Here is a 24,396-nt window from a genome sequence, read left to right on the forward strand (position 1 = left end):
CCAAGTTAACTTATAAAGATGTTGTGACAATTTTACTCAGCATATCCGATAATAAGGAATTCTTTTAAAAAAACAACCCTTATGTTGCACAAATTATTTGTAATTATGCCAAACAAAATCAAATTATATAAAGATTAATAATATTTCATAAATAGTGAGAAATAAGAAACAAGATATTTATTAATAACAAAATATTTAATTTCTCGCAGAACTTACTCGCTTCGCTTCTTCTTTGTGGGTATTTGGATATGTTTAATTTTTAAATACCCAGGACGGTCAGGTGCACAGGACCTCTTCCTCCATTCCTAGTTTTCATGTCGGCTACTTGTAGGAATTTGTTGTTGTTGTAGATTTTGGGCCAGAGTATTTCACAATACTCCAACCTTTTTTCAGGGCAATGTCCATGTCTTGTGTTGCCCTTTTTTTCATCCTTTATCCACTTTTTTTACTTCTATTCCATTTTTATTTAGATTTCTACTCGTTTTTTTCACACATATATATATATATATATTCCCTTTTTTCATATATATTTAAAGGAAAAATTAAAATAATAAAGAAAAAGAAGAAAGGAAAGAAGAGAAAAAAATAATAAATAAAAAGCATAAAAAATAAAACTAGTTTTAAGCGTCTAGTGTATGGAAGCCAGCTTGATTTATATTTCTTAAATATATATTTATAGGAGAGAGGTACTTAGGGTGTGGATGTGGTTCTGGATCTCCCTTCGTCCTCTCTTCGGCAGGCCTTACCGTGCTGACTCTCAGCTCTTCATGACGCTCCTCCTGATGAAAATTTATACCATATTAGACTCGCGGTCATCTATGACCATCACATTCGGAAAAATAAACCATTTGCCAGCCATTGAAACCTTACTCCATCACTCCTATTCTCACTTACACTAGTTATTCTTGCCATGTGTGGGGTGAAGAGAAACAGCAGTTTCTGACCGCCCCTGGTTATTTTTCGTTCATAATGAACGAAATCATAATTTAACCAAAATTCCTACCGTGACCTAAGTCCCAAGAGGTACTTAGGACTATGTTCATCATGTACGTAGTATCTGTTGAGATCACACATTAAAACATTTTTATGCCAATTTTTATTAAAATAGCTTAGTGCATGATGCAAGAGTCTTTCACATATTGGCTCAACGTTTGCATACTTGTGCATGGTACTTTATAGGCTGAACTTGAGATTGAATTTTGTATTTTTTGTACTTTCTGTAATTGTTTTTGTTATGATTATCCAGGCAGGAGATGTGTATTCTATTATAGGTCTAATGTATGTTTTGTAAATGTTTATTATATTATCAGGTAATGTACCTTGATTTTTACCTGAAATACTTTCATAATTTGCTCTTTTCCAGATTCTGATCAGGATATTGTTTGTGTGCTGTATCCACGTTAATTTGGTATCATAAGTTAATCCTAAAAATTTAGCAGAAGTAGCAGTCTAAGTGATCCATTCATGTATAACTTTGGTGGATCTTTTAATTCTTTTTTCAGTTTATTTAATCTACTGAATAATATTACTTGGGTTGTTGGAATATTTATTTTTATTCCATATGTGTGGCAGAATTATTCAAAATTATTCAGGACTGGTTGGAGGTTTGTTGCTGCTATTGAAGAAGTGGGGGGCACTTTTCCATACCGCTACACATCGTCAGCAAATTGTGATGCAAAACATAAATTTAGGTCCGATAGAGGCATATTATTCACATACATGATAAATAATATAGGGCTAACTACCTTTCCCTGTGGGACTTCTGCCTCAAATGAAAACGGCCGTGAATGGGGCCCACCCGCTAATTTTACACAAACTTCCATGTAAAGTAGATAGCCAGCGAATAATTAATTCCCTAGGGTAAATCCATTTTTTGTTAGCTGCTGGCGTAATCCGTTATGCCAGACCGTGTCAAATGCTTTCTCAATGTCAAGAAAGCAAGCTACAGTACATTCGTTTTTGTTAAAACTGTCTGTAATTGGTTCTGTTAATCTGATCAGGTGGTCTGTAGTTTGTCTTATTTTCTAAATCCGTTTTGAATTTCGGGTAATTTTGAACTTACTTCTAAGTAGATAGATAGTCAGTTACTAATTATTCTTTCTAAAATTTTGCCGATGCAACTGGTTAGGATAATTGGGCGGTAATTATTTGGTTTCTTTGCTTCTTTCTGGAACATTAATATTACTGCTTCCTTCCAAGAAAGAGAGATATATCCGGCTAATAATGATAAATTGAATAAGGCTGTTAGGTGTTCATATAATTTCTGAGTACCATGTTTTAGAACAGCTTGTATACCATCTTCTCCAGGAGATTTGTTTTTTGTGTCTTTGATAGCTGTTAGTATTTCCGTTACTGTTATATCTTTTATTAAACTAGCTCGATAAACCAGAAGGTTTGCTTTTGAATTTCGCACAAAGCTACACGAGGACTATCTGCACTAGCCATCCCTATTTCAGCAGTGTAAGACAAGAGAGAAGAAAGCTAGTCATCACCATCCATCATAAAATGTTGGGCTACTCTTTGACCAACGAATAATGGGTTTGATTGTAACTTTATAACGTCCCTACGGCTGAAAGGGCGAGCATGTTTGGTGTGATAGGGATTCGAACCGGCGACCTTCAGATTGCAAGTCGATCACCTGAACCTCCTGGCCATACCAGAGGGAGGGTGACTTAACAACGTCACTCACCCTCAACTCTGGAAATATTCTTTTATCAACATTGACCGAATATAAACTAAGAGTTAACATGAGTCTATGATGACAATCCAATAAGTAAGGTTTATATATATGTGTGATGTCGGTGTGCAATAGTTTTCGAGATGTGTTATTTGTGCCAGTGTACATGAAGTTGAGCCTGAAATTAAATGTAGCCTGTAACGACAGTTTTCATTTGATAAAGAAATGAATTAATTTGATATCGTTCCATTGCTGGGACATAGTTTGGACATTTAAAGAAACATAACAGATGAAATACTTCTGAAGATTAAAACAGTTTTCATTTGATAAAGAAATGAATTAATTTGATATCGTTCCATTGCTGGGACATAGTTTGGACATTTAAAGAAACATAACAGATGAAATACTTCTGAAGATTAAAACATGAATTTAAAAAAACGCAAAAGTCTTTAATAATAATATATTCAGAATTTTCATTTTATCTTTGTTACACGAACTGGGAACTTCTTATTCAAACTAAAAAAAATATGTTTAAAGGCGAGATGTTAGTTGGTAATTTTGTAAATGAAATATGTGAAACAAACCTACGACACTTATAAGTTCTGCTCTAGAACATGTTACATCAGGTAATAATACTAAATACTTTAGTAAATAAGGTTTAATTTCATTTATCACAAATGAAAAAATACTTCATAATTATGCACACATCAACAACTATTTCTTCAGAAATGCTCATAAATTTTAAACAATAAAATATATACAGAAGTAAAAGTTGTAATAATTAAAATAACTGGTTTAAAATTCACATAAAGAAATATTTTGTAACAGTTACAACTGGCATCATAAAAATGTTTTAATTTTACATGACAAGAGACAATGTGTGTAAACATCTATATAATCTAAAAATTACTGATGATTGAAATAACCACGAAATTTTTCACATGAAATGTATGTTTAAAGAAACACTTATGTCAAAAATGCTTTTAAAAAAATCAGCCCATCTTAAAGAGAAGTAACAAAACTAAAGATCCATTACTTTAAAAATGAGTTTTGTACTTTATAATTTTCATTCACCCTCATGAGTGATTCAAATTATTATTAAAGGATGTAAACAAGTACATAATTTAACACAAATCTGTTCAAAACTGAAGTTGTATCCAATACATCTAGATAAATTTTCGATATTTTTAATAATGCACACATTTATAATAGTAAGTACCAATTCATAAACTGAAGTTTTCACTAAGTTCAAATAATTTTCCTTCGAGTAAATATTAATGTTTGGAGTTAATCAAATAACTTTAGTTTCTCTTCATTACAATTATATAAAGAAATTTAATATGTTGATAATCTGACAGAATACTTAAAAAAAACAACTGATAACCAACGTATACTGAACACTGATAAAAACAACAACAAACACACACACACAAAACCAGCATATTCACAAACTTACCACTGGTATACTTGTATCTTCCTACCTGGCTATTTTATTTTTTAGAATGACCCACCAACCTTATTGCCTTACTGAAGTTTAGAATCTTGTTTTACCAAGTTTTGATCAGTTGAAGAACCTGCTAACATGCAGTATGCACACTTACACAAGCCATAACCTCTAACTATACTCTCTTACTTATTCACACACAAATAAAAATATATACTAAGTAACAAACAGAATATTCACAAACTTACCTTTGGTCAACTTACATGTATCTTCCAACCTGGCTCCTTTTTTTTTTTTTTCCATTCAAAGCAAGATACTTTGCTTTTCTTAGTTCATGTTCAATAATCATATCATTGATGACATGATTTTCATGCCTAATCTGAAGATTCACAGACTTTGGAATGTCAGGGATCAACCAACAAATCCAAGATGAGATGATAAATACAAGACACTAAAAAAAAGTAAAAACATGATAAGTTTCACTGGAGCAATTTTTAAAACATAATCCTTTTACATAACATTGTTTAACCAATGCAGATTATAAAACTTTATGAACAATGATTAAGTCATGAATTTTTCTTAAATTACTAATGAGCATGTACAGTCATTCAGAACAGTATCAGTGCTACACAATTAGAAAAACATTACACTGGATGAACAGAAGCCACAAAAAAAATCTAACACTTTTATAATTGGGTAATAAAAAAGGATAGTTTTATAACAAAAATGATTAACCCATCCATTTTGTGAAGGATGACTTAGTAAATGTTACTGAAGCTTTTAAAAACATTCTAGGATTGTCCTGGCTGAAGTAAAATGTATTACCTATTATAGCCTATTTATGTTGCTTCATTAAAAACAACTGTACATCGTTATAATGTTTATATATTTTCAGTTGCAGTAAATGTTAAAAAGTTTCCAACTCCCTTCAAGTTAATTTAATACAGCATTTCTCAACTGGTCCTGTGGGTTTATGTACATCAAAACATGTGCTTAGCTTCCTCAAAAAAATTTAAATTACAAATAAAAGGTGATTTAGTAAAAGCTATTCACACTTTATATCTGTTTTGAAAACTTTAGTTAAATAAAAGTCTCAGGTTTGTTCTACAATTAGCATTTAAAAATATTCCATATTTTGAAGAAAGAAAGTTGTATTTTATGTTCTAAAGTGAAAGATACTGTAAATTGATTTATTTTAATATAAACTAAAAATGAACTGTAAATGTAATTAAGTTTGATTAAAAATAAGATCTATAATTTGAAAAAATTGTTTCCAACCGTAAAATTAAAAACGAACATCAAGCAAGTTGTAGCAAACTGCCAATATATTGACTTATATTCATATTTGTTGTTTGCTGTTGGAGGCTCTCTATGGTCTTGGTACCTGAATGAAGAAATCATGAAATAAAATGACCTTAAAATAGAAGCCAGCACTTTAAACAATTTATTTTATAGAGGATGTTTTGCATTTTATAAATTTTCAACTTTACCTTAAAACTGTTTTCTGTACTCAGTCAAGTTTTTTGAAATAAAGTTAACTTTCTAACTTAAACAACTAAGTACATTTTGTGCTCTTATATGCAATATCTAATTGTTAGAAATTAATTCTACAGTTTTCTTCCAAAAAAGTTTCTTTGAAATCCTATTGAGTGAGGAGATTTTGCTGGAATTTTGTGAATCTGATGTCTGGAAAATTTTAATAGATTTGTACCAGCAGAAAAGTAATTTCATCATCCAAGTGTTTTGTCTTCAAGTTCTATTTGTGTTTTATTTGAACAATTTTGTGTATCAATCCTGAAATACAGTCATTAAAAGAGTTAGTGTAGTTGTTTCAAATGCTGCTGAAGATGAAGTCAGTAAAGTTCTCTCTCTTGAAGATGTATAACTTTTTTACTGCACACAAAACAGAATCTAGAAACAAACCTTCCATCTTCCTTGGATAAAAATATGTTAAAGTTTTGTACAAATGTTACTTCTTTCAGAATAAAAAATAAAACTGATGGTGAATGTTATGAAATCTCTTGTGATTATTTTTAATGTTTATAAAAGGATATTAAAATTTCTGTTTAGTACTATGAATAATTATGTTACATTAAAAAAATATTGCATGATGCACTTGAATAAAATTGTAAAACAACTGGTATTTCTAACTAACCCACAATCAGGTTTATATAAAAAAAACAAAAAAAAAAACTGCCGAAACAAAAAGAAACTTGCCTGATTTATGGATAGAATACACTCTTTTTATTAGTTATATAAATACAACCAATTGTCCAACAGCAATATAAATGAGAATTACACAAATTTCTTGAAAAACAGAAGATAATACAAGGATTTGTCATTTGGGTTGAAATTTTATATTCTGAGTTGTTAGTATCTGCTATATGTACGTTTCTAATTGGTTGAACAATCTGAAACCCTCACAAGAGGAGAGAAAAAAAAATATTTGTAAATGAAAAGTCAGAGCATCACCAGATTGTGTAGAGAAGTATATTCATTTTTTTAACTTAAGAATTAAATCTTATGTAATACTAATATTTAAGTCATAAAGTATCTTTTTGTACCAAGTTTAATAATATGTATTATTTTAAGTAGTTTAATTAACCCTTTATTGTCTCCACCCATATATCTACACATGCTAGATATCACCTACAGCATTATATTTGCACATGCCAAACATCATTTCAATCCATATGTCTATGCATACGAGACACAACCTTCATCGAAATATCTACGCATACCAGATATCTTTTCCAATATGTCTGATCATGCTAGACATCATCTGTACCCATCTATCTATGCATGCTAGGCATCATTTCCACCAACTTATACATGCCAAATGTACCAAGTTGCATTCAACTGCCTTGAATCTGGTTCATTGTGGTAAAAATGTTGTTGCAATGATGAAAAATACTTTCATGGATGATAACTTTGAAACTAACTCAATAAAATGTTTGTACCTTGCACAATTTGATATCCCATGTCAATAGGGTTAAAGTTTGAATCTACGTAAAATGGTAGTAACTTGTGCACTTTCGTGTCCGATGTCAGCAGGGTTAAAGTTTGAATCTACGTAAAACGGTTGTAACTTGTTCACTTTGATGTCTCACGTCAGTAGGGTTAAAGAGACACCACACTGGTTCTTAATCACACATACATTGTTTTCTATGCTCTGTTAATTTGAAACAATAAAACAAAAAATTAACACTTACTTGCAGTATTCCACACTGGTGTCAGGTTCAGAAAGAATATTCAAATCACCAGGAAAGTCACCGATGTTGAAATCTGACAGAGTAAAGTTCAGAAATCCATTCAGTGACCCATCTGGTGAAATGAAAACTTTATAAAATGTCTCCTCTATAAAACTTGATGTAAAGGCAATAATTAGTGCCTGAAAAGTAAGAAAATAGAATTAACAGTTCAGAAAATAACACACTTTCTGTCACCTTAAATAATATACTGTAATATTATTTAGTTTGATTGTGTAAGAGCAAACATTATTAAGTTTCACACCATTAAGTATATTAGTGAAACACAGTTAACTGGGTTTGACATTGTGGATTATAATAAAATTCACTGTGTTAAATGTCTATTGCATCACTAACCATGCTTGATAGAACAGAAAATAATAGCATTTTCATCTTAAATTTCTTATGACATTGTTACTTTTTATATTAAATGAACATTAATTTACTATATAGAATTATTATACAATATAATTCCAAAATAAAGTAATAATATGGTGACACTGTACTTCAAGTGATCAGAAAGGTAAAAACAATTTATTGTTTCTATTGACATCAATATGTAATACATTATAAACTCCTGTCTCTTCATAATAGTAACAATTAAGTTTTTATATCACATCAAAATTGTGATAGATCAACACCATGACAATTCTTCAATGCACAAAATTTCGTCTTAAATTAATAACAACCAATGGTCAGTAGGTGTAAACTTGTAAACTGACTCACAAAAAGAAATCACATCAATGTATTTTATAAACCCACTAAAGGTGCTTTAGAAAATCACTGCAGAAAGAACACAAGTACACAGAAATTCTAAAAGAGATCATATTAAGTTACAGTTTTGGAACTGACCTATACTTATAACATTAATTACATTAATTTAATAATCACCTTAAACATTAAACGTTTCTCAAAATAATTTCATAATTTAGATAAAATTTGAAAGGAAATGCAAAGAGTTTATTTCACTTATAATGATTCTTAAGGTGTCTCACTCTAATATCATACATGTGTATGAAGTATTCCTTTATCACTGTAATCAGTGTATGTGATATTACTAACAGTTAGTATTAAGAACAAGTACAAACATTGCTCATAATTCTCTGTACTTACATTTGTGATGACAGAAATCTTTCCAACAGAATTAAGAATTCTGTACCATACTCCTATCAAAATAGAATCAACCTATTAAAATAACTGGAATATATTTCAATAACTTTACTGTCTAATCTTTTTATTATTTTTTTGCTTACAAAACAATTCTCTTTCATTAACATTACATTCATGTATAGAATGGATTATATATATCTCAGCTAAGTTATGAATTAAAACTTATCATTAAAGACTAATCAGGAGTTATTAATTAACTCTAATAATTCTTCTCTGTATATTTAGTGTAAAAAAATCAAGGTTTGAAATAAAACAAACTTCAAAGTATGAATATTACATTACTTCACTATCTGGGTAACTAGAAATGTCATAATGAAAATACCTAAAAGGCTAAAATCCAAATATTTCTTACAACTGATTGGTTCACACATGACTGTCAAATGATTGTTATTATTTACTAATAACAGTCCTCACTCAGTTAATGGAAGAGTGTTTGTATGTCACAAAGAAGTTGGGTATCACAACATTGTCTACATTTTAAGAGCTTCAGACTGTGATTTCTAACAGATTTACCACGATACATTTGTTTTAGTACCTACATTTGTTTCAATATAGTTTTCCTTTTTTGTATGTGATGTATATTGTTGGCTATGTATTGCACAAGTCCCATCTGTTCTTGAAATTTGCAGAAGAATCTCAAGAGTAAGATTTAATATTTATTTATTTTATGAAAACACTAGCATCTTCCAACTTTGGTGAATATTCTAGAAACTCACAATAAACTATATAAACCAACATGCCAAGAGCAGGAAGAATATTATTAGTCAGTTAAAGTCAGTGTGATATAGGCCTCAGAAGCTATTATCATAAATTAATTTAATTAATCATAAAACTACAAAATTGGGAACCAGGTATGCAGTAGATTTTGAACATTACAAACCATTCAATTTCAACACATTAATTTGGGATATTATTTTTTTCTACAAGGACATTAAATAGCATCCCTGGAAAAAGTCAGTTTGTAATCAGTGCAAAGCCATACAAGATAGCCAGCTTAAGTGATGTGTGACAGTCTCAACTCGGATTGAATTTGCTTGTTATGGGCCTAAACTGTCGATAAAATATCGGGTTCTAGATCATATATAAAACTCAGTATTGTTTCTAAAACTCTTGTACCTAAACCCTAATTTGTAATAACTATAATTATAATTTGTGTCGTTTTTCTTTTTGCATATTTTAATATATTTGTGTCATAATAGAGAACAGTACATGCCAATCTTGTTGAGAAATATCATATTTTAATACATACTAACATTTAAATAACAACTAAATTCAAATTAGTGATTATTTAGAGCAATAATACATAATGTATGTAACATAAATCAGAGACTTGTCTGAAATAAAAAATATGTAACATTGTCAATTTACTTTCTTCTTAACAGACTAAAACTAAACAGCTTGCTGTATTCACCACACTGTGCACTCAATGTTCTTAACTCTTTCTGCAACAGGTCGTCGTAAGAAAGTGATAAACTTCCTAGCATCGAGCCTGATTTCTGTGATGTTGTTTAGTGAAGCAAATAATGGTGCCAGAGGAAATGCAACCACAAAAATTGTGACAAATCCAAACTGCAACACTGGAGAAGGAGAACAAATTACAGAAACGTTTATTAATTGAACTGTACATTTAATGTTTGAGGAAGTTTTTTATGATTTAGACAGTTAAATATATTAATGTAATTAGTGGACTACAATTACAATAATACATGTGGTGACTCCTTGGAAGTATCACACTTTATTACACAGAAATTCTAACCTTATGGTGTTGATTCAGGTCTAGAGGTGGTTGAATAAGAGATTTAATTTCTAGTTTGACATGAAAGTCAAGACAAACATTAACATCAAAATCAAGTAGCATATTAATAATGTTTCATTTAAAAAACAAACAAACTAAAACACAGACAAGGACCTTTAAAATTGCTGTTCCAAAAAATACTAATCATTGAGGTGGTGTAGCTGTTTTACAGGTATTTAATAAACGTTTCCTCTATATATTAAACTGTTCTGAAAAACAAGCTGAAACCCATAAAATTAAAAAAAAAATTTCTTTGTTTGTTGTTAAATGCAAAGTTGTACGATGTGGAATTTGACCCATAACCACAGCGGGAATCAAATGTTTAATCTTAGCATTATAACCCTTCAGGCTGAGCAAGAAACACAATTCATATCCATTTCTACACCATCAAAAACATTCTAAATGCTGCTCCAACTAAGTTTTTCACATACATTATTATCATATCACACATTTCATCTTTACTGTTAATTATACATTAAATATCTAAAAGTATTTTAAATTACGTTGGAGGAACTTAAAATAATATATCATTCATTTCCATAGTAGTCAGTTACTCAGTTAACTACAATTAAAATAACTTGATTTTAAGGCTCTTGAATGATGTACAAACTACAAGGTCATTGTTAAAGATCTAACATTTTTCACAGACATGGAAAAAGTACCATTTTAATCTGTTCAAGTTTTTATGTAGAACATATGTATCTCTTAATGTAATTATTTTCAATCATTATTTTAAACTTAAGCCTTACCCTTTTCAAGATATTCACTAAAAAAGACCCAATTCTTCTTGGTTTATTAAGTTGTAGTCACTCTCCCACTGGTTTTCATGAGCACACTGATCCTTTTTATGCACTGACCACTTCTTGTAAACCCGTAACAGCCATCTAGATAAATACAAAAATATTTTTACCTAGTTTTAAAATAATATCAGTTTTTGTTGTTGACATGAATGTATAAATAGTTTAATTTTACATACAATCTGACATACCACATGTTTGACTGAACATTAATAAACTATGAATCTCGAACATATCAAAATCACTTTTTTGAAAAAAAAAGTACAACAGTTCTAATATCTCAAAATGAGCCAACTGTCATAGAAAATGTTCTTACATGAAATTATTACAATAAATGTCTATTTTAACTAAAAACTTACGGAACACCCATTTCCACCACGGCGTTAATGATCTGCTTCCCTGCCACAATTATAGCTAACTGCAAAGAGAGTTCAAACAAACACCCTCCTGTTCCACACTAGAAAGAAATGTAGAAAAACAGTTTCAAAATTACTGTGGCAATACCACTTTAAAAAATATCTCAGAAAGGACACAAGACTGAAAAGTACAATAAGATATAAGTTAGTGAGTGAGAGCACTAATAACTTGCCCAGGATCAAATGGTCCAAAAAAATAATGTTTCAAACCTCAAAATTTAAAGAATGTGTGTGACTAACATGAAAAACTTTGATTGATTCTTCATAGTTTAAGTTTCTCATGACAGGCTCAATCCCAGGAACTGACCTAACAATTATTCTGTGCTTGTTATAGTATTACAATGTATTCACATCATTTGGCAGGCTTTAAGCAAACATAAAAAGTTTTTTGCACACCAAAGATTATATTTTTTAATGGAGTATTTTCACTAAAAATGTATCTGTGAATACTTACATATGTATAGATGAATAAATAGAGAATTTCTGTTTGTTAGTCTGAATATTGATTTCCATGTTTAGCTTAAAAATACTTTTCTTAGTCTCAAAATTTCAAACCTTTTCTGTAATATCTAAACCTAAATCCTTGTTACTGGTGTAACCCATGAAGCAGTGAAGAATGACTGTCTGGAATGACTTTAAATTGTGATATTAAACTACTTATGTTTATACTAAATAGTTTTATGCTCATAATAGTGTGTGTATGTGTATACATTGTTAAATGTTATTGTTTCATTGCCTTTATAACCCATAACTAATTACTATTCATGACTTAATAAGTTGTAAATCATGTGACAAATATGCAGCTCTTGCTGTGCTTTTGAATTCCATTATGCACGAGCTACTCATGAACATTTTTAAAATATCACTATTATTATTAGTTTTTTGTTTGTGTGTTTTTTGGTGTGTTTTATTTTAATTTTGTGCAAAGCTACACAAGGGATATCTGCACTAGCTGTCCCTAATTTAGCAGTGCAAGACTAGGGGGAAGGCAGCTTGTCATCACCATCCAGTGCCAACTCTTTCACCAACAAATAGTGGGATTGACTGTACCATTATAACGACCCCACGGCTGAAAGGGCGAGCATGTTTGGTGTGACGGGTATTCAAACTCGCCACCCTCAATTTACGAGTCGAGTGCCTTAACCACCTGGCCATGCCAGGCCTATTATTATTAGTAGTAACAGTAGTACTTATTTTACTTAATCTAACCTAACTGATCTAAAGAGATTTCTATTTTTAAACAATAACTTCCCATGGCAATCAAGGTTAAATTGAAAGCAAAATATGGAATTTTATTCACAGGAAACATTGCAATATGATAAATCGCTTGACAGATGAAAACCACGGCTTTCTATTGGTTTTTAAGTAATACTGAACTTAGTGACTTAAACACTGATTGGAAATTTCTTATAAAGAGGACGTCACAAGTGCGTGTGGCAAGATAGATTTGATTTCATGTCTCTGGAACCAAATAATATCAAACGCTATGAAAATTATAGTATGCCTTAGTGAAATTATATAATAATAAGTGATTTACATTAAATTTCATTTTCTACTTCTTGGAGGGGTGGTAAATAAATAAGAGAAGAAAAGGCCTAGAGAGAAAATGTTACAATTCTTACACTAGAAAATTCTAGTTTTTCTATTTTAAATATTGCCTTCTGAAAGTAAAATCTTTAAACTTGTATACTATTAAAATATGGATTAAGAGCTATGTTTTCAGAGTTTATTTATTATTATGTCATGAAAAGAAAATACTTTAATCAACTTTTGAATGTAACTCACTAAAACTTTAAGACATGCACAGAAAAAAATGTCTACAGAGAAAGGGTTAATATTGCTATTTTTTCCCAGCCAACAGGAAGTGTACTTTGAATAAAAATAAAGATTTCATGTTTTTTTACCATGAATTTATGACTTCAGGTCCCAAATACCAGTGCAAATACAGGACTTCTTATAGTTATTTGACTAATTGCTATTATGTTATTGAGCAAAACATTGTATAACCAGGTTTCAGATTGAGCATATACATATTGATAAAGTAGGTCATAGATCAGTGTTGTCTGTGTAAAGTAGATTACCTCAAACAGTGCTGGTTAGTAAGGTCATGTGGGAGCTTATGTACATACATTAAAATGTAGTTTGTTAGAACAAGAAAGAAGTAATTTAGGTATGTTACTTTCTAATCTAAATTACATTTGTCTGTGTATAAATGAATAATTATTACTGATCTTGGATCTTATCTAAGCCTAGATCTATACTACTGCTAGTAGCAATAAAACAATGCAGGTGTCCTAATGATACTCAGGCCTAAACACAGGTCTAAGCAACACTGAATGGTATGTGCAAATTGGAGATAGTTTTACAATGCTTTATGTTTAGTGTCATTTCTACAACACAGTGACAATGCTGGATACTTATAATTTCTTGGGATAAAATTTCAAAAAACCAAAAATTCTTTTGAATATGTCTAAGTGACAACTTAAAAAAAAGAACATTGGAAAAGAAAATCACAAAAGTCCTTAATTATAGAACATATTTAGTTTTATAGATACAGTATAAAATCAAATCCTATTTGCAAATTTCAACTTAAACTAAGAACAAACAACACAATTATTAATAAAATATTCCCTTCAATGTTTCAGTTACTTTTTAACTTATTATTTAAATTCTTAACTCATAATATCCTTACGTATTTAGAAGTTAATTAAGTTAATGGCCATTTTGGCCAACTGACCACCATTTTGCATACAATCTTCACATGACTATATCAACTTTAAAGACACTTTACAACATTCATGTTTCAATATTACCAGGAGATATAAATGAAAGTCTGAAAATGGCAAGTTGTCTTAATTATTTTGGTAGTGCAAAAGTAAATACAAAGATAGGATTTTATAAATAATAAACTGCAAACAACAACATGATGTTATTTATTATGACTTAAAGAACAGAAAAGTGGAAATTACATTCCAGTTTTAGTTTCTTAAAAAAATTACAAGATTACTGGGAAATTAAAAGCCTCTAGAAGGTTTATTTTCTGAAGTTATCTAAAAATAAAAGTTAACATTTTACTTAAACTGAAAATTGTTTCCAATAATACTTACCATCCACCAACACTCTAGCTAGAATCTCACATTGATAAAAGTGTAGGGGGCAGTGCAGGCATGATCCACACACAAAGCATTTGTATAGAACAGGAATGTACCAAGAGAAAAAGTGGTACAAAAGTGTGGAAATTACACCCTACCTCTATAACAAATATGCTCTTCACTTGGAGCTTTGTTCCTGAATCAAAGGCAGAACAGAAAATGAATAATCATCAGGTAGGCCACCCCTGACCAGTCAGCCAAGATTCTATGGCTCAGGGTTGAAATTAAGGGGTTGTAGTACCTATATCCCATGTTGCTGGCTATGGTTATCAGACCACAATGTTATATATATATATATATATATACTTTAGATTCCAACATGTAACCACAGAATGTTGCATTTGGCACCATCAGAATAACGACACAAAAGTAAGCAACACTTAACGAGTCCAAAAGGTAACACCCGAGGCTAGGAATAATGGGATCCCATATTTCATACTCAACAAATGAGCAGAACTCATCTGGTAAGGAATTATGAACATTTGTTTTCAGTCTCTAACCAAGTGGATAAGGTGTATTCTACTTCACTAAGAAAGAGTAGGATTGACCATCACATTATAATGCCCCCCATGGCTGAAAGGGTGAGCATGTTTGGCCTGATATGGAATCAAACCCACAACCCTCAAATTACAAGCCGAGTGCCTTAACCACCTGGCCATGCCAGGCCTTTTAGTAGGGGCAATAAACAAACCACACAACAGCTGTGTTGTTCCCATTAAACCAGTTCTCCCAGAATTAAGATTTTGACTCTAAAGAAATGTTTTAACAATTAAAAATAGTGACTAACGTGTTATACAAGCCAACATTATTGTAAACAAGCTTATAACATGCAAAAAATCTTAGTTTCAAATTCATCAACTCATCAAGTGTTTAAAATTCATATGAATAAAAGACAAAAATAATACTTGTAAGCAAATCTTATTAGTGTTAATGACACAAGTACATATACTTTCAGGAGTGATTACCGAAAGAAAATGAAATGATTACAAGCAATACAATATATTTCCATGTGCTTATTTGGTTGCTATTAGTTCACACAAAGAGCATCCATTAATTTCTGCTTAAATGCTATTTGTTGTAGTATTTTGTCTGTACAAGGATAACTAGTTTTGTAAATTGCTTATTATGATATATAGTTATATATTATAGTTAACATTATAGTTAACTATAATGAATCTAGCTGTCAAATAAAAGAACAATAAACTGAACTTGATGAACTAACTAGTATTATCAAAACATTTTGTTACATTCTATTGCTGTAATGTGAATATACATTTAAACTATGTTACCTTTCTTTCCCAATCTCATTCCTGGTTTGTATCCCATCTTTTGCAACATAGCAAACCCTTTATTATTTTCAGGAAGAGCATTACTAAGTCCTTGTAAACGATTTTCTTCCTCTAGCTGTCTTATAGGCTTTTGTAAATTACGTTTTTACTTTCAATTTGTTGTTTCTCTATTTCATGTTTTCTCTTCAATGAGTGGTTTAAAACTAATCCAGGTCAAATGTCACTGATAAAAAAATGTCAAAATTATATGAAAATATATTTTTATAGAAACTGAATACTCCAGAAGAAAGCCAAAACAGATTTATTATAGGAAATCTTACCTTACTAATCTGTTAATTTATTTGTTATCTAGATTATCTAGATGACAGAAAGTCTGGACTTAGTGGACTTCAGGTTTTTAAGAAATATTTTAAGAGTGCCATAAAGAAAATTACCTAGGAAAGTCATAAAAAAGGGTTGGTGAAAGAGACGTTGACTGTAGTGTACAGTAATTTGGATGGGAAGAAACAAAAGGTTATTAACCCATTGTCTTACCTTCTCCTTATACCTATTTAAAATGTTTTTCCTAATCAATTTGGGTTTATACATACTTAACTTTACTGTTTTATAATCACAAATATAAATTTTGCATTATGCATTACAAGTTGTTCACTATATGCAAAAGTAATATTAATGAATTCATATTTTAAGGAATAAAGTAAGGGTACAGGATCACCGAGTCCAATCAAACTTGAACAATTATAATCAAAAGCATGATCATCCACAGTTTGTGGGGGGTCAGAGCATACTGATTCCCTCAATGCAAATGCTCCCCAAAACAACTCACATGAACCAAAAAATCCAGGAAAGTAGGAAACAAAACTAATAATCTAAAGACTAGTCTATTAGAAGAGCAGAGGCAGAAGACAGGAAACTGGGAATAAGGACATAAACTGTAACATGCCTTAATAACCAAATCCATCAAAAGGGAAGAGGCCTGACACAATATGCAACTGAGAGGTACACTCAGGAGGGAGAAAAATGCTGTTAAAATCCAAAACTTCCCAATCACTGAAAACCATGATGGGACAATCATCAGTTTATTATAATTGCTGTGTGAAATTGATCAATTTCCAACAAACCAGAGCCGTCGCTTCATGGGTCAAGCATTTTGGTTCAGACCCATTGGATGTGGTCAATAATAGTACTTGCAGCAGTTGTCATCATTAAAATCTGAACTGCAGGAGCATAACTTATGAACTCGAAAAGGATATAAAATAATTTGTAACTTTCTACAAAGAAGAATAAAATGGTAACGAACAATGTAACTAAAGCAGAAAAACCAAGAAAGTAAAACTTATAAATTTATTAAACTTCAAGGAAAAACATTTATTCAATAACACTGCCAAGTAAGTAGTTAACAGCTGCAAAATTATTTGCATGTTAGTATGCAGATATGCAAGTTTCAAAATCAGCACCAACAGAGAGCAGTACGAGTTAGAAAAAACACTTTGTGAGAGGAGATAAAATAGTGTACTCAAATAACATTTTTGTAATACAAAGCAATAAGGACTAGGCCTAGTTCTTGTTAGGTGTTGAAGTACACGATATTACAGAGCATACTGATAGATTTAAATATAAATAGTCGGTGATCAAGAGGTTGGATTTATATTGGCTATCAGGGCTCCAAAGGTAGAAACATTATAATAGACAATTTTTATAGATCAAATGTTCAAACAGAAAAAAAAAAATCGATAAGAAATCCTGTGTTTTCACACTTCCAAGTGAAACTTTTTTCAGATAGTTCTGTGGTAAACTTATTATCATGACAGTAACAAGCGACTGAATGGAATTAACTTATGCGTGTTGCTAACAGTGGGAGTTGTCGTCTTCTGAGTCGAGTTGTCCGAATCTGTCTTCATGTTTCTTCTAATTAGACCTGGACTCGGCGGTATTTTGGTAGTTTCATGTTGGAAGAATTCCGTTGGTTGTTTGCGATATTTGGGTGCTTTGTTTGAACCAGTATAAGTGGTCGTCGATGTGGGCGTTCGGCTTTAAAGTGAAATATATGATAATAACAGCCGTCACGTAAAATACAGTCAGCACTGTACTTCGACGTTGTCACTATCTTCATGAAGTGGGTGGGATGGTTACTGTTCTTAGAAAAAATTCGATGAACTGCATATACCTTGGCTTGTATTTGGGGTTCTATGCTTTGTCTAATTTCTTCTGGTTGAATTGATGGGTCGACGCCCCTGAGGAATACAGAATAAAGATTGACTGGACTTTTAGTGGGGGAACAACTTACTTTAAATTCAGTGTTCCATGGCTGGCACAGATAAATTTGGTCTGCAGCAGTGGCTGGTTGGATGAGGATTCCGCCCCGGCGTAAAATACGGGTCCTGGACGGTTCGATGGTTGCCCCAGGCTTGGCTCGGGCGATCAACGTGGCGACTTGGTACGGCATGAGGTTCGGCGGTAGGCCGTCGACAATTACCGGCGGCACTAACTGGCGAGGATGAACGTTTCGTTCTAAATAGCATGTTGGCAGAAATATTGGCACGTGCAACTAGCTCGGTGACTAGCTCAGGGACAGATCAGGGTAGGGATTTTGGTTAAATTATCATTTCGTTCATTGAACGAAAAATAACCAGGGGCGGTCAGAAACTGCTGTTTCTCTTCACCCCACACAAGGCAAGAATAAATTAGTTACCTGATTACGGAGCGAGAGATATGAACAGGAGTGCATGTTAGTTATTCGTACAACGTGATAGTCACGAATGACCTAGATACTGAAGATGAACACCGTGAACTTGATGACTCTATTGAAAGAGTAATTCAAAGTGAAAACCAGTTGTGTTATAAGAGACACTGTTGAAATACACAGTCAAGTTAAAGACTAACATTGTTCAAAAACAGATATTGAAAGAACTGAAAATCAGCACTGCTGAAGCTGTCCGTGAAATTCAAGATCTCTACTGTTGAAAGTGGAGTGAAAGTGAAGAACAGTTTTGAAACAGACGATGAAATTGATGACCGACGTTACTAAAACAGCCATTGAAACATCGTAAGATTGAACAACGCTGCAAACCGTCAGTGAAACCGAAGACCAAGGTGTTGATAAAGTTAGTAAAACTGAAGACTTTGACTGTTAAGACAGTCATTGAAAGTGAACACCAACAGTTTTGAAACAGACCATGAAATTGATGACCGACACTACAACAACAGCCATTGAAAGTGAAGGCCAACACTGTATAAACATCGTGAGATTGAAAAAACGCTGCAAACCGTAAGTGAAACCGAAAACCAAGGTGTTGATAAAGTTAAGAAACTGAAGACGTTGACTGTTGAGACAGTCAGTGAAAGTAAAGGCCAATAGTGTTCAAACAGCCAATAAAAGTGAAGACCAACGGTGTACAAGCGAACAGTAAACTTAACGACCAACAGTGTTGAAACTGCGAGTGAAACTTCAGACCAATAGTTAAGAAACATACAGTGATGCCAGTGACCAACAGTGTGAAAACAGACAGTGAAATTGAAGACTTAAACTGGTGAGAAATTCAGTGATATTGAAGATCAACACCGTGAACTTGATGACTCACTCTATTGAAAGAGTAATTCAAAGTGAAATCCAGTTGTGTTATAAGAGACACTGTTGAAATACGCAGTCAAGTTAAAGACTAACATTGTTCAAAAACAGATATTGAAACAACTGAAAATCACCTCTGCTGAAGCTAACCGTGAAATTGAATATATCTACTGTTGAAAGTGGAGTGAAAGTGAAGAACAGTTTTGAGACAGACCATGAAATTGATGACCGACGTTACTGAAACAGCCATTGAAACATCGTGAGATTGAACAACACTGCAAACCGTTAGTGAAACCGAAGACCAAGGTGTTGATAAAGTTAGTAAAACTGAAGACGTTGACTGTTGAGACAGTCATTGAAAGTGAACCCCAACAGTTTTGAAACAGACCATGAAATTGATGACCGATACTACAACAACAGCCATTGAAAGTGAAGGCCAACACTGTATAAACATCGTGAGATTGAACAACACTGCAAACCGTTAGTGAAACCGAAGACCAAGGTGTTGATAAAGTTAGTGAAACTGAAGACGTTGACTGTTGAGACAGTCAGTGAAAGTAAAGGCCAATAGTGTTGAAACAGCCAATTAAAGTGAAGACCAACGGTGTACATGCGAACAGTTAACTTAACGACCAACAGTGTTAAAACTGCCAGTGAAATTTCAGACCAATACTTCAGAAACATACAGTGATGTCAATGACCAAGAGTGTGAAAACAGACAGTGAAATTGAAGACTTAAACTGGTGAAAAATTCAGTGATATTGAAGATCAACACCGTGAACTTGATGACTCACTCTATTGAAAGAGTAATTCAAAGTGAAATCCAGTTGTGTTATAAGAGACACTGTTGAAATACGCAGTCAAGTTAAAGACTAACATTGTTCAAAAACAGATATTGAAACAACTGAAAATCACCTCTGCTGAAGCTAACCGTGAAATTGAATATATCTACTGTTGAAAGTGGAGTGAAAGTGAAGAACAGTTTTGAGACAGACCATGAAATTGATGACCGACGTTACTGAAACAGCCATTGAAACATCGTGAGATTGAACAACACTGCAAACCGTTAGTGAAACCGAAGACCAAGGTGTTGATAAAGTTAGTAAAACTGAAGACGTTGACTGTTGAGACAGTCATTGAAAGTGAACACCAACAGTTTTGAAACAGACCATGAAATTGATGGCCGATACTGTTGCAACAGCCATTGAAAGTGAAGGCCAACACTGTATAAACATCGTGAGATTGAACAACGCTGCAAACCGTTTGTGAAACTGAAGACCAAGGTGTCGATAAAATTTGTAAAACTGTAGACGTACTTTGTCTAGACAGACATTGAAATTGAAGACCAACAGTGTTGAGACAGTCAGTGAAAGTAAAGGCCAATAGTGTTGAAACAGCCAATAAAAGTGAAGACCAACGATGTACAAGCGAACAGTAAACTTAACGACCAACAGTGTTGAAACTGCCAGTGAAACTTCAGACCAATAGTTTAGAAACATACAGTGATGTCAAAGACCAAGAGTGTGAAAACAGACAGTGAAATTGAAGACTTAAACTGGTGAGATATCCAGTAATACTGAAGATGAACACCGTGAACTTCATGACTCACTCTATTGAAAGAGTAATTCAAAGTGAAATCCAGTTGTGTTATAAGAGACACTGTTGAAATACGCACTCAAGTTAAAGACTATCATTGTTCAAAAACAGATATTGAAACAACTGAAAATCAGCTCTGCTGAAGCTAACCGTGAAATTGAAGATATCTACTGTTGAAAGTGGAGTGAAAGTGAAGAACAGTTTTCAAACAGACCATGAAATTGATGACCGACGTTACTGAAACAGCCATTGAAACATCCTGAGATTGAACAACACTTCAAACGGTTAGTGAAACCGAAGACCAAGGTGTTGATAAAGTTAGTAAAACTGAAGACGTTGACTGTTGAGACAGTCATTGAAATCGAAGACCAACAGTGTTCAGACAGTCAGTGAAAGTAAAGGCCAATAGTGTTGAAACAGCCAATAAAAGTGAAGACCAACACTGTTCAAGCATAGTGAAATTGAACAAAACTGTGCAAACCGTCAGTGAAACCGAAGACCAAGGTGTTGATAAAGTTAGTAAAACTGAAGACGTACTCTGTCTTGACAGACATTGAAATTGAAGACCAACAGTGTTGAGACAGTCAGTGAAAGTAAAGGCCAATAGTGTTCAAACAGCCAATAAAAGTGAAGACCAACGGTGTACAAGCGAACAGTAAACTTAACGACCAACAGTGTTGAAACTGCGAGTGAAACTTCAGACCAATAGTTAAGAAACATACAGTGATGCCAGTGACCAACAGTGTGAAAACAGACAGTGAAATTGAAGACTTAAACTGGTGAGAAATTCAGTGATATTGAAGATCAACACCGTGAACTTGATGACTCACTCTATTCAAAGAGTAATTCAAAGTGAAATCCAGTTGTGTTATCAGAGACACTGTTGAAATACGCACTCAAGTTAAAGACTAACATTGTTCAAAAACAAATATTGAAACAACTGAAAATCACCACTGCTGAAATTGAAGATATCTGCTGTTAAAGTGGAGTGAAAGTGAAGAACAGTTTTGAAACACACCATGAAATTGTTGACCGACGTTACTGAAACAGCCATTGAAACATCATGAGATGTTTAGCCCAGTTAACTGTGTTTTGAATTTCTTAGTTCAGTGTTTCCACTGTTCTTTATTTTCTTTCTGCTGTGTTGAAGAACAATCGTAACTACTACTTATTAATAACCCCTGGAAAACGTTACTTATACAAAATAACTTACAACTAAATCCAAGTAAACAAAAAACCTTTTTTACCAATAAAATGGACAAGCGTGACACACAAGAAATAAGATGAAAATTGAATCAAAGGAAGAAAATGTCACGTTTTCAGAAGTAAACTTGTAATGATAAAGTAACATCTATGATCCATATTGTAACTGAACTTATTTTTTTTATTATTAAAGATATATTCGTTTATTTCTTTGTAATATTTTTCATTACTTACATTTATCAATACAGATTTCCTTTTTTATCGATGGCTGACAGCAAATTTTAATGTTTTCAAATGATTAAAACAAAGTTAAGAAAAAATCAATAAAATTGGAAATTTACTAAAGATCTTTTGACATTGAAATATAAATGTTAAAATATACTTTATCATTACTTAACTCGTTTTAGGCATATTTTAATTTTTAATTGTATACATCTTTATTTCTATATAATATTTTGAATTTTAAATGTTTATTTTCTTGAACAATAAATTATATGACAGCTTTCATTCATTCAGAAAATAAAATTTCTGTCAATTGAATAAAAAAACGTTCCACATAGCTTTTATTATTACATATGTTATAGGTTTAAAAACTTTCCAGTGGCACAGTGGAATGTCTGCTTACTAACAACACAATAAACACATTTTTGATACTTGTGGTGGATAGAGCATAGATAGTACAATGTGAAGCTTTGTGCATAACTACAAACAAACTAAAATTTCTAAAATTTGCAAATGTGTCCACACCACTCTTTATTGGTTATTTTGTGCACTTTGTCGGAATTGTAGAATATAGAAGATATTTATTCGTCCATGACGTAATATAATTTAAATTAAACTAATTCTTCTTCAGTTGATAAACGAATAACAAGAATTGTTGGTAACTGTAGTTCACAGGTTCCATTATTTCTTATCAATTGATTGAGAGGAAAACAACAATGGCTAATCGAATTATCACTCTAACAGATATGCATGATATTAAAAAGTATGCAAAACTGCATACCTTTGATACAGTGATATTTGCCCTACCTTTGTTGTGTTGAGAACATAAAGTGTGCTCTTTCTGAGAACTGAGAAATATATTTATTGTTTGGTTAGTGTATACTATCATATTATTATTAGTTTAAACACCTCTTCATCATAATGTAGCTATATTTGAGAAAAAATGAGAAATCACAAACTTCCTGGGGTTCACTTTTTCTATCTAACACTTTACTGTTTTACTGGTGTTTACGTGCATAGCATATTTAAGGTACTTTTTATCAGAAAATTGTGATTCTCATTAACTACTAGCTGCGAATGAAGTATTATAAGAGGACAGAAGAAAATGTCTCTAAACATGATGAGAGAACAAAACTAAAACGTTGGCTTAAGTGAATCTTTCATATAATAAAGAAATAGAATTTTTCACACCAAACTATTAAGAATGTGAAATACATTGAATGTTAATAGTAATCCATCTGATACTAGCATTATTAACTTTGTATAGATAGTACTTTAAGGTATTCATATAAAACAACAGTCGGAAATGATATAAATAGTGAGCTTAGTCTAGGAAATAGAGTTTTTAATTTGATAGAAAAGATTAAATATTCAAAGGTAATTTCAGAGAAATGATTCAGTTTTACAAGTTATTTCATCAGTAGAAGTATATTGTTTTTTGACATTTTATCACACAGTAATCTTATACTTGTAGGAATGTCTTGGTTTTGTGTTCGTACCCTTGTGTCGTGAATAGTTTTTTCCTCATAAATTGAAAAGTATCATGATTAGAATAATGAAAGTAGGGTATATTATAAATATTATACTAACACACATCTACATAAAATTTCTATGTAAATTGAAGGACAAATAGAATTTGTCACTCTATAGAAGACTATAGAGTGACATACGAACACCTGTAACTATTTACTGTAAAAAAACGTAACTTGAGCATACTTTTAATCAGGCAAGTGCTAAGGATCGTAACACACAACAGTATCTATCCAGGAAAACACTAGCGATCAGAACATAGATGATTGTTTATCTGAGCAAATACTAG

The 24,396-nt window shown here is 32.0% G+C and overlaps 1 protein-coding gene and 1 long non-coding RNA gene across 3 annotated transcripts; both read right to left on the reverse strand.

The window, feature by feature from the left end:
* Positions 1-695: 695 nt before the first annotated feature.
* LOC143242483 (anoctamin-1-like) lies at positions 696-11,173 on the reverse strand. 2 transcript variants are annotated; one of them, XM_076485909.1, is made up of 7 exons: positions 11,084-11,173; positions 9,951-10,116; positions 8,483-8,535; positions 7,334-7,512; positions 5,400-5,505; positions 4,370-4,572; positions 696-779 (listed from the first exon to the last, which is right to left on the reverse strand). In XM_076485909.1, the coding sequence occupies exons 2-6, from the start codon at positions 10,021-10,023 to the stop codon at positions 4,381-4,383; spliced, it is 603 nt and encodes a 200-aa protein (XP_076342024.1). In that variant the 5' UTR covers positions 10,024-10,116; positions 11,084-11,173; the 3' UTR covers positions 696-779; positions 4,370-4,380. The 2 variants fall into 2 exon arrangements, with proteins under 2 accessions (XP_076342024.1, XP_076342025.1); XM_076485910.1 differs by lacking the exons at positions 696-779; positions 5,400-5,505 and having other exon boundaries at positions 4,386-4,572.
* Positions 11,174-11,179: 6 nt separating this feature from the next.
* Positions 11,180-16,129, reverse strand: LOC143242485 (uncharacterized). Its single transcript, XR_013022809.1, has 3 exons — positions 15,989-16,129; positions 11,491-11,588; positions 11,180-11,218 (listed from the first exon to the last, which is right to left on the reverse strand). It is a non-coding gene; the product is annotated as an uncharacterized LOC143242485 (long non-coding RNA).
* Positions 16,130-24,396: the final 8,267 nt, after the last annotated feature.

The sequence above is a fragment of the Tachypleus tridentatus genome, unplaced genomic scaffold, assembly GCF_004210375.1.
Source record: "Tachypleus tridentatus isolate NWPU-2018 unplaced genomic scaffold, ASM421037v1 Hic_cluster_2, whole genome shotgun sequence".
NCBI lineage: Eukaryota > Metazoa > Arthropoda > Merostomata > Xiphosura > Limulidae > Tachypleus > Tachypleus tridentatus.

What these genes read in the sequence shown, in the direction of transcription:
- LOC143242483 (XM_076485909.1), bottom strand. Translation starts at nt 10,023, where the DNA reads ATGCTAGGAAGTTTATCACTTTCTTACGACGACCTGTTGCAGAAAGAG. An exon ending in AACATTGAGTGCACAGTGTG is followed by an intron (nt 8,536 to 9,950) that starts GTGAATACAGCA and finishes CTATTTTGATAG; the next exon opens with GAGTATGGTACAGAATTCTT. An exon ending in TGTTCGTTTTTAATTTTACG is followed by an intron (nt 4,573 to 5,399) that starts GTTGGAAACAAT and finishes ACTTTTTTTTAG; the next exon opens with TGTCTTGTATTTATCATCTC.